Source organism: Hipposideros armiger, unplaced genomic scaffold (genome assembly GCF_001890085.2).
Source record: "Hipposideros armiger isolate ML-2016 unplaced genomic scaffold, ASM189008v1 scaffold_228, whole genome shotgun sequence".
In the NCBI taxonomy this organism is placed as follows: Eukaryota; Metazoa; Chordata; class Mammalia; order Chiroptera; family Hipposideridae; genus Hipposideros; species Hipposideros armiger.
The window spans coordinates 1,177,448-1,188,007 of record NW_017731578.1 but is presented as its reverse complement, the minus strand read 5'-3'; the positions used below and the strand labels follow the sequence as shown (position 1 = coordinate 1,188,007).

At 58.0% G+C, this 10,560-nt stretch overlaps 1 protein-coding gene across 2 annotated transcripts in view; it reads right to left on the bottom strand.

Moving 5' to 3' along the window:
- Nucleotides 1-1,360: 1,360 nt before the first annotated feature.
- The window catches only part of CCND1 (cyclin D1), an 11,515-nt gene continuing 2,315 nt past the window's right edge, over nt 1,361-10,560 (bottom strand). For both annotated transcript variants that reach the window (XM_019654696.1, XM_019654697.1), the window contains exons 3-5: nt 9,964-10,123; nt 6,720-6,868; nt 1,361-4,520 (exon numbers count right to left, since the gene is read on the bottom strand). In XM_019654696.1, the coding sequence (XP_019510241.1) occupies nt 4,356-4,520; nt 6,720-6,868; nt 9,964-10,123 (474 nt within the window). In that variant the 3' untranslated portion in view covers nt 1,361-4,355. The remainder of the gene's footprint in view (nt 4,521-6,719; nt 6,869-9,963; nt 10,124-10,560) is intronic.

Here is a 10,560-nt window from a genome sequence, read left to right as displayed (position 1 = left end):
GGCGGTGGGGGAGATGGGCCAGGTCCCAGGACCTTGGATGGAGCCAGAGGAACCAGAAGCCCCAGGAGGGTTTGGCGGAGGGTGGAGGTCTGCCTGGGTCCGGGCGCCAGGCTGGGCGGCTGGGCAGGCCTCCTGGCTAACCAGGGCCCAGCGTGCACGTACTGGGGCAGTGGGGCTGAGTGAGAACAGGAGTTCGGGCTTCCGCGAGGGGCAGTGGGGGTGAGGCTGGAAGGCTGTCTCAGAAGTCCCTAAAAGGCCCGTTTTTGTTCTCGCCATATGCACGGGGCTTTCACTGCCATCCCATGAGGGGACGCAGACACTGGAGGGGATGTGGGTGGCTTGAGAGGCCGTGGCGCCGGAGGCATGGCTGAGGAAGAGTCTTCCAGACCCCTCTCGTGTGGGCTTCCCAGGGCCACAGCGTAGTAGGGACCCTCCTCCCTGGCCCCGACCCTTCACTTGTGCTTGTGCAGCCGACCTGTCGGGGCCTCCTCCCTTGTCCTCTGCCCACCCTGTCAGCCTGCACTGAGATGTTCCACCTGGAAACATGAAAACCCCTAGGCGGCTCGCCCGCAGCCCCAGCCTCCCATGCGTGCGTTGACCCCCGTCCTTCCTCTCCCGAGTCTTGCTGGGACCCCGTACACCGACTGTTAGCCCGTCTCTCCCAGGACTGCTTCCCAGGATAAGCCGAGACCCTCATGGTGTCAGCCACCACTCAGCTCCCACCGTGCATGTGATGTCCCGGGTGTCCACCAGGCCGCTGGGTGTGTGAAAGGCCACCAGAGCAGCCCAAATGCTCTGCCCACACCTGGTTCTCGGGACCGCGATTCACCAAGAGCAAACAGCATTCTGTGCCAAAAGGGGTTAAAGAATGATGGCTTTGTTTTCCTGTCTGCAAATAACCTGGGAGGACAAAACCTGGGCTGGGAGAGTTCTGTTCTGATCAACAGGCCCAGTGATATCACTGCCCCCCGGCCCTCCCCCCACCCCCCCAGCTGTTGTCTTAGGTGGTTGGAGCCTCTGGCAGTCACTCCTGCCGTCTTCTCAGGGCCCAAGCGCACCCCTCCCCTCATCCCTGCGCTGCGAGAGCATCATCTGCTCCTGGACCAGGGGACATCTGGCATTTTCAGATATTTTTGGTTGTCACAACTGGGGGCGTCCTGTCACCTAGTGGGTAGAGGCCAAGGATGCAGCTAAACACCCCACAGTGCACAGGACAGCCCCCCTCAACAGGAGGGGGGACTCTGCCCCTATCACCCCCAGCCCAGGATCCAGCAGCTCGGGCCCAGTTCCTCAGCACCAGGCCCCTCCATCTCCCCCCTGGCTTCTTGCTTGCCCCCAGGAAACAGGCAGGCCACCACACTGGGGTTTTACCAATTTTATTACTAGATTTTTCACGTTTGTATTTTTCCTGCTGGAAACGTGCCGGTTACATGTCTGTGCTGGGAAATGCCACGGTGTGCAACCAACACACCCAGACCCCAAGTGCCCACCTGCCAGAGACCCTCACAGATCTGCCGTGTTCCCTGGGACCCGCCTCTGGCCTTTCAGCACACCGTGTTCACTCCCCACTAGGACAGCCCCTCCAGGACCCGGTTTGGTTCAGACGCCACAGCCAGAATGGTTGAGGTAAGCGGAAGCCATGTTCCCGCAGGGCGGGGCGGGTCCCGGGAGCATGCGGGCTTGACCCCACCGGGGCCCCCAGGGGTGCACATCCTTTTGGTTCGGCAGCATGCGAGGCGACTCGGGCACAGGCACTGTTCGCGGGCTTCAGCGACATCTGGAGCGGCTTTAAATTAGCATCGTGCCGTCACGAGCACAACAGCCTGTAGCGCTAGTACATAATCCGAAACTCGGACGGCTCCAGACGCTGTTCCCTTATCCCGAGTGACCACAGGGGCACGATAAGACATACTTGTTACAATAATAATAATAATAATAATAATAATAATGCAACTTTCATAGCTACACGCAAAGAACAATACAGCTGTAAAACGACTAGGATGGCAAATGCCGGGTCGGGTGGAATCCAGCATTAACAGGCGCAGGGAAAGGAAACGGACACGGCGGGCCTCAGAGATGCCGGGACGGCCGCCTCCCACGGCCCGGGGTCCATCCCCGCCGGGCCCCTCTGGGGATCTCGTCCGCGTGTCTGTTTGCCGAAGCAGGAGGCCGTGGGCCAGACAGAGCCCGACTGCCTGGTCTCCACATGGCTAAGTGAAGCCTGAGGTATCACGGAACAGCAACCTTTTTGGAATAGAGCAGTAATCACATTAAGTCAAAACTGATCACATAACAAAAAAAAAACCTACAAAAAAAAAAAGGCATCCGTAATACATTTTTTTTCTATGAGAAAATTAAAAACGAGAACATGGCAGTATATGACACTGTAAAACAAACAAACAAAAACTGATCCTCCAATAGCAGCAAAACATTGTGAAAGATACAGAGAAGCGCTGTGAATCTGTTTCCAGACCGTGCTGGGAAGTCCTGGATCGGTAGCAGCGAATCAGAAAGCGGGGCGGCAGCCTGCCCCTCCGTGGTCCCCACCAGCCTCCCTCCGCACACTTCCTCCCTCACATCCTCTCCCAGCGTCAGCCTGGGCGCTCTGGCCACCTCCCTTCCACACTCCCTACATAATAATTACAAAAAGGTACACAGCCAAGATGTGCAAATTGTCTATGGGTTGCTAACATTGCTTTAAAAAGGGGCAGGGAAAGAACGTACTAGAACTGAACTTGACTCGAGCACCCTAATTTTCCTGCAACTCAGATGCCTGTCTGATTGGATTCACTTTGGGATATGCCCAACAGGCCGAATCGAAGTCTTGGTTTTTTCCGGGGGATTTTTTCCCCCCCTGTCCTCTGAAAGGACCTAACTCTTATAAACTGCATTGAAACCTGCAAATAGGCAGCAAGTTATGTGTGTTTAAATCAAGGGGAGATTGCATCACTTTATAAATCATACTGGCCTTAACAGACATCCTCTGCAATAAATAGTCTTTTTAGCCTTAACTATAAATTATATATTTTAGTGTTTAAAAACCTTCCTAACCCTTAAACTAGGCGTCCTCTAGGTAAACCTTTAAGGCCCCTACTTTCAAACACCAGTTGGCACCAAAGGGTCCCTACACGTCCGCTTCTCTACGGAAAAAGGAACGTCATCCTGGCAATGCGAGAATGCACATTTTCTTCTTTCTCGACTGGAACCGAGTCCCTTTCCCAAACACCCCCTTTCGCTAACACCGCACTGACATGCACTGTCCTTGCACTCCTGCCTGCACACAAGTACGTGAATATCCAAAACCATTCCACTAAGAAACTGCCCCCCTCTCCACACACAACATACACGAGAGATCTCTCCTATAACTACTGGACTGAAAGTGCTTTTGAAATGGAACGGTTTTAGAATATTGAGAAAACAAACAAACAAACAAAAAAAGCTGTGGATTTCACCCGGATATGAGCAGGCTGCAGGTCTGTTGGGTGAACGCCCAGCATCTCCTAAACAGGTTAACTACAAAACTATGAAGATTATAAAAAATAGAATCTGTTACGTCGCTATCGCGGCTGTTCTTTCGAGTAGCATCCACGAGGAGTCGGACAGTTGGCTTCCCGTTACTGCCACGCCGGCTGGCGCCCGACACCCCACTCGGGGGCGGGGGGGCGGTCCACGGGCAGAAAGGACTCGCACTCGGCGATGAACTGTATGCTACTCTAACCGGCAGGTTACATCAGCCATTGACAAGGTGAAGAGGTTACACGCCTACCTACGAAATAAAATAAACACGCACAAATGACTTATAAAGTGACTACATGCGTGAGCAAGCGAGATACTGGATGCCTAGAACCGCCTTAAAGCTCTGCTCCGTGGGAAAAGCACAAGAATACGTATTTCTACCTAAAAACCTTCTACGTTAAAAATGGTTTAAGGTTTCTATTTTTTAGAACGTTTTTATGCTTTTTTTTTTCCTTTAAACACGTAAAGAACCAAATCTATCCCTCCCCTGCAGACTTTCTTTGTGTTAATGCCTAGCCTTACAATACAGAGACACAAACACATTAATATAAAAACTAGTTGATTATGGGGTATAAAATCCTATTTTTGTAGCAAAACCCTCCTCCCCTCCCCAGCTCTGGGTTATGCAAATACTATTTTTTTTCTCTCTTTTTTTTAAAAGACAGTTTTCGGGTACTTTTTTTTTCTTTTGCTTAAGTCAGAGATGGAAGGGGGAAATAGCAAAGGAAAAAACCGACAGCCAGGAGGAGGCTGCCCGTTCTGGCCGTGAGCGGTCCTGGAGAGGAGCTGCCTGTCGGGGGCACCCGGGCCGGCCCCTCCCTCGCCGGCCGTGGACACCCTCAAATGTTCACATCCCGCACGTCGGTGGGCGTGCAGGCCAGGTCCAGCTCCTCCTCCTCTTCCTCCTCCTCGGCGGCCTTGGGGTCCAGGTCCTGCTGCTGGGCCTGGCGCAGGCTCGACTCCAGCAGGGCTTCGATCTGCTCCTGGCAGGCCCGAAGGCAGTCCTGGCGAGACAAGGGGTATGGGGCTCAGAAGGAGGCCTGTGTGGGGGGTGGGGCTCATCCCGCGATCACACAAGTGAGCTGATCTAAGGCCACCCCCGACCCCAGGATACACCAGCTGCTCCTGGCCGAGTGAGAGCCCCACGCAGGACTGAAGACCACAGGCTGCAGGCCATTCCCCACCACCCTCCCTGCGTCCCCAGCAGGGCCCTGGCCTCTCGCTGGAATTCCTCTGCCGGGCTCTGATCCGACCCCTTTTCTGTCCTCGGCGCATTCAGCCATTTGATCCAGGACAGGGAGGCCCTCTGAGCCCTGCTTTTTGGACTTAACCTCTGCCATGTCAGCCCCGCGGTGAACCCAGCCTTCTGTGATGAATTGCCGTCAAAGCGTTAGGCTGTGCATGACTGAGAATGAATGTTGGGTGGCCCGGGGGACCGGGACCTTTATCCGCCTCCGCCCTCCTGTCCGGCCTGCATCCTGGGGGATGCACGGGCCTTGCCTGGTGCCCATCCGCAGCAGCCTCCCCGTGGCTGCCACCACCCTGCATTGTCAGTGGTGGGGGAGGAATCCTGGAGGCCAGCGACTGCTCCTGGTCTTACCAGGGACAGATCTCCCAGCAGTGTGGAGGTACCCTTTGCAGCCAGGTGGCCTCATAGCGCCAGGTGTTGGAGCCACCTGTGCCAGCTCCCAGGATGCCATACTTGGAATTCTAGAACCAAGTCTGCAGACCTGTGCCTTTCTCTCAGGAACAGGAGGTTCAGCCATGGCCCAGACACGGGATAGGTGCTGCTGAACTTTAACCAGTGGGGCTGGGGTTTGTCACCCAAAAGAAGTGGCTCCAGGCCAGAGGGCTTCAGTGATCCCTGGGGACCACCCACATTTCCAGAGCTCCAGACCTTTTCAAGGAGGGCTATCCGCCCCGCCCCTCCTTTAATAGTTATCGCAGCAGATTAGAATGCAGGGCAGGTGCAAATAGCCCCTCCTCCCAGCAACTCTCTCGAACCTGCAGCCCCATCCTATGAAGAGCTGACTTTGGCCACTGAGAGTCAGCTCTGGAGAAGGGCAGACAACCTGGGGCCCCTGCCACTGAGGGATTTGTGTCTGAGCCGAGACGTGTGTCACCAGGTGCCCAGACGAACACATTTCAGCCTGGATGGATAGCTCCCTGTCCGTCAGCCGCGAGGCATTTTGATTCAGATCTAATTAAAACAGGCTCTATTCAAATAGGGATGCAGTCATTTCCTACCACTGTCTGGACAGCATTCTGTTAGTGGCATTTCTAGTGAGGGTTCCCCATCTCCCGGTGGCTGCCTGAGGGCACGAGTGATGGAAGCACCGGGGGCCCCCTCCAGGAGCTGCCCACATCTATGGGCAGGAATGCGTCTTCCTCTGGGGACACACACAGGCTGGCAACCAAGCACCGCTGGCCAGAGGCTAGGCAGGTGTCTGTCTCACACCCTACCTTCGCTAGTCGTGCTGGTGAGGTGGCACCCAGTGGGGTCCACGGAGCCTTCCACAAGCTCCAGGGTGGGCCACCAGAAGGCAGCCAGACCTGGACTGGGGTCAACACGGTCCCGCACTCCCAGGGGCGTGGCTGACCCACTAGCCACTCTTGTCTAATTGGGGAGATGCCACAAACCCTTGTCATTTGTTACTTTAATTCTTTAAGGAGAGAAAAAAAATCGGGAATAAGACAATGGCATTTCTGAGAAGACACAATCAACTCGGGCTTTAAGAGAGGCAGCCTCTCAAAGACGGCCATAAAAAACAAGGTTGTCCGGACTGGGCCCATTGTCACGACCCGAGACCTCACAGGAGCCCTTTTAAAGCAACTTTTTATTGGCCAGTCACACTGTGGCCCAGACAAAGCTCGACCGGGCCCCAAATCCACCCCCCGTCAGGGCACGGGTCATCCCTGTGGGGCCTGCCCTGTGGCTCCCCCTTCCTGCACAGCTCACCCTGGGGGCCTTGATGGCTCCTGGGAGCCCTTGGGAGAGGTGGATGAAACTGGCGCACTGCCAGCCTGTGACAGAGGACCCCCACATGGGACCAAGCCGTCATCTTCGGGGGCATTGGCACAAGCCAAAACCTTTCCCATTAGCGAACGCCAGCTTCCGCACCCCAGATGCTGGATGTTTCTAGTACCCGGGGCCAGGCTGGCTCCCCTGAACCAGCGCGGGAGCAGCGCATGTGATTACTTACCGGGTCACACTTAATCACTTTGGAGAGGAACCGCGTGAGGCGGTGATAAGACAGGAAGCTGTTAGAACTTCCCAGGTGCAGGCCTTGCACTGCCGCCACCACGCTCCCAGCAGCCACCATGGAGGGCGGGTTGGAAATGAACTTCACGTCTGTGGCAAAGGGAGAGAGGCAAGGGGCCCATGAGCAGGGCCACTCCACAGGACCGTGATCTAGGCAGGTGCCAGGCCTGTCCCAGCAAACGGCTGGTCGGCTCGTGTGGGAGGACCCCCCTGCCCAGGGGAAGGTGGGACCCTCTGCTTCTCTTAAGGGCAAGCCGACCTGCAGGCCCCTTGCAGCCTCATTATGGAAAGGACGCTTATGTGGTGACAGCAGCACCTGTGGGCTGCCGCCTAGTTGCACTGGACAAGGAATTAATTGGTAGGGGGAAGCCACCGATTTCAGCACCTTAATTAGGGAGTGGGGGAGGGGCCTTCAGCCTCGAGCTGGGCACCTGTGAGGGACGAACGTGGCATCTTTGTCGCCCCCCCACTGCCTCATCTTGTACCATTGAGTACTCAGGAATAGGGGGTTCGGGTGAGCTGAACGGGAGGAGGTGGGTAGCCACAAAGGGAACGGGGCCCCCTTGGGCTGGGGCGCACAGCCCATCCGAGTCTTCATCCCAAGAGAATAATCAACTTGGCCTTGTTAAAGGGGGCAGGCGCCAGCCAGGGGGTCCGGGAAGAAAGACAGCCACCCTGAAGGGGCGACAAAGCCGGCTTCTGGGCGCTGTGGTTTAAAAAAGAAATCCTAACGAGGCTCGTCACCTCTTTCCCCCACTAAATGGGGGCAATCCACCCCGTCTGAGAGCCGGGGCCATGAATGAAATGCCTTTCACAGAGGCCCGTCGGGACTGCACGCAGACAGCGCCGTGGCCGGAGCACCAGGTCTGACCAGCCGGACCTCGAGACCCCGTCTAAAGGGACGGAATAATTGGGGCAGACTCGTTTCCGAAGCCTGTCCCCCGCTGGAGTGTGTGTGTGCTGGCGGGGGGGCTTATGTTTAGATAAGGCGCAATCCAGAAACTCCAATCGTTGTTCCTATTCAGTCTGGTTGTAAAGAGCTGAGAGGGCCCGCCGAGAACGAGCAGTCAGTGACACTGCCGACCCTCGCAAAGGCCCGTTCATTAAGCTCAGTTATGTGCCAGTGTCACACGGGCCTGGCAGTTCTTCTAACCCACCACAGCACAAGGAAAGGCAAAAGCCAGCGCCGTGTGTGGGTGATGTGTGCACACGTGTGGGTCCTCAGGAACCCAGGTCTTCAGGGTGCAAGGCCCCCCTCACAGCACCTTGCAACAGGACCCGTGCCATATGAGGGCCAAAAAAATTCTTGGACTTTTGTTCATGCCCCCACCTCCCGCAGCCCATTTGTTTTTGAGCTTCAACGATGTCACTCTCATCTTGAGAGAGGTCCCCTTGTAACCAAGGGCACAGCTGTGTCTCAGTTATGTCCAAGTGGTGGAGGCATGGTCAGAACCAGGGCCCCGAGCATCTAAGGGACCTGGGGGGCGGTGCCATGCCCCTCTTCTGGCCTGAGGTCCTGCACGGGGCCCTGCCCTGGGAATTCATGTATGCGAAAAGCTGGGTCACCCCACGTGGGCCCAGGGCTCACACACATCAACCCACTGCAGCTTGAGAACTGGCACCAGAGCCTGTTTGCAGCCCCTGCACCAGGCTTCCCTCACTGTCAGCACCCCACACCGGCTACGCCCCCTGCTTTCCCAGGGTCCCGGGAGAGGGCCAGCGCCGGGCCACCCCGACCATCCTAGGGGGAGGGTGTACAGGAACCATTCCTTGCACTATCTCCAGGAAACACTGCCCATTTCTCCAAATCACTTTCAGCTCCATAAAAGGCTGCCTGGCAGTCTCCAGAGGCCTCTCTCCTCAGAGGCGCCCCAGCCAGGGAACGTCCCTGCCTGCTTGCGGGGCTGGCCCTGGAGGCTGAGGAGATAGCTGGTGGGAGGCTCCCCAACCCCACCCAAAAGCCAGAGCTGGACCGCCTGGGGAGGGGCCCCCCCACCCCTCAGACCCATCCAGGCCAACGATGTCCTTGGCTTTTCCATCTGTCCCCCCACGCCTCGCCTGGAAGGACTGAGAGGAGGGCGGGGAGGCCAGCAGTCTTCCCAACTCTCGCCTAACCCAGAAATACCAGCCACCAGAGACCCCAGACATCGTAGGGGGCAACGAGATGCCAGGTCGGGGGCTCCACCCCTTTTGGGGGTGGGGTGTGTAGGGGGGTAGAAAACACCAACTTCCCCCTTTGACAAAGTGTGGCCCTCCAGCTGCCCAGAGTAAGCCCCAAACAGATGTGACAGCTGAGGCCTGGCCGGGGGCAGAGGCAGCCCGCAGCAGAGCTGGGTGGGCTGAGGGCATGGGTCCCCCCCGCCAGCGTCTCCAGGTCTCCTGGGCCCAGCTCATGCGCTCAGAGGGGAGGAAGGAAGAGGCCAAGAGGGTCAGGGGAGGGCTAGGGGACGCTGGAGGCAACACCGTGCGTGTGTGTGTGCGTGTGTGTGTGCGCGCGCGCACTGGGTTTGAAAGGCTGGCTGCCAGGGGCCGGGACCAGGGCAGTGCCAGGGAGAGGCCTCTAGGGACCACCCACAGCTGTGCCAGGGGAGGGAGGGTTTCCCCCTGCTGCCAACCACAGCAGCAGGCTGCTCCAAAGCCCCTCCCAGGGCTCAGCTGAGGCGCCCCTAGTGGGGCCTCAGGCAGCTGGGCTGCTCTGGTGGCCGCCCCCGCAGAAGGGCCAACGCTGAAGCTGGCCGCCCGGAGCACGTGGTGCAGACACTGCAGGCCTGCACTCCCCACCCCTGGAGGCGCCCCTGGCAGGTGGCCCAGCCTGGGAGAAGCCAGGAGGGGGGCCCCAAAGCTCAGGCTCCTTGAGGATACGGGAAGGACGGGGGGAGGCAGGCCTGCTGGCCAAGGTGAGCCCCTTTTAACATTGAGGGGCCATAGCCTGGCCCCTGCCTGGTGTGGGAACAGTATCCACGGCAACTGGATGCAGACAGGCCAGCCTCTGCACCCCGGGGGGACAACGCCCACCTCCGTCAGCCCGACCAGCAGCCCGAGGCTTCTGTTCAACAGAGCCGGGAAAGGAGAGAGCTTCTGAGAGCAGGCGGGGTCTGGGGGCCCTCTGCTCAGATGGGGAAACCGAGGTAAAGGGCAAGGAGCTCTGCCAGGGAGGCCAGGCCGGCAGGGCCCAGTCACCCTACCTGTGGCACAGAGGGCAACGAAGGTCTGCGCGTGTTTGCGGATGATCTGTTTGTTGTCCTCCGCCACCGGCATTTTGGAGAGGAAGTGTTCGATGAAATCGTGCGGGGTCATGGCGGCCAAGTTCCACTTGAGTTTGTTCACCAGCAGCAGCTCCATTTGCTGTGGAAATGGGGTGGGCAAACATAAAGAGAGGTGCAGGGGGGCAGCTCCTGGAGGGGCTCGCGTGGGATCGGGGCCTGGAGGGAAGGGAGGGGGATGTTGGGAAGTGGGGGGAAACATGCCGTCTCAGATAAAAAACCTTGAAGGACCCGCTTGTAAAGGCTCCTGCTTATCATTAAAACACTTCACAAGCGGAGACAAGCAAGACCTCCAGCACATGGAACGCACGCAAGGCCTCGTCCTCGGGTGCGCCTCCGCCGCTAGAGGGCGCGCGCCGCCCACTTTTCGGCCGCGCTTGGGCCCGAGACGCGGTGGGAGTCGCCGCGAAAGCAAGTGTGAGGCGGGGAGGGGGTCCCGCCAGGTCCTCGGGAGGGGCCCGGGCAGTTTGGCCTCCCGCCCTCCGGGCACAGGGTCTGTGCGAGGCCGGCCGCCCCCCC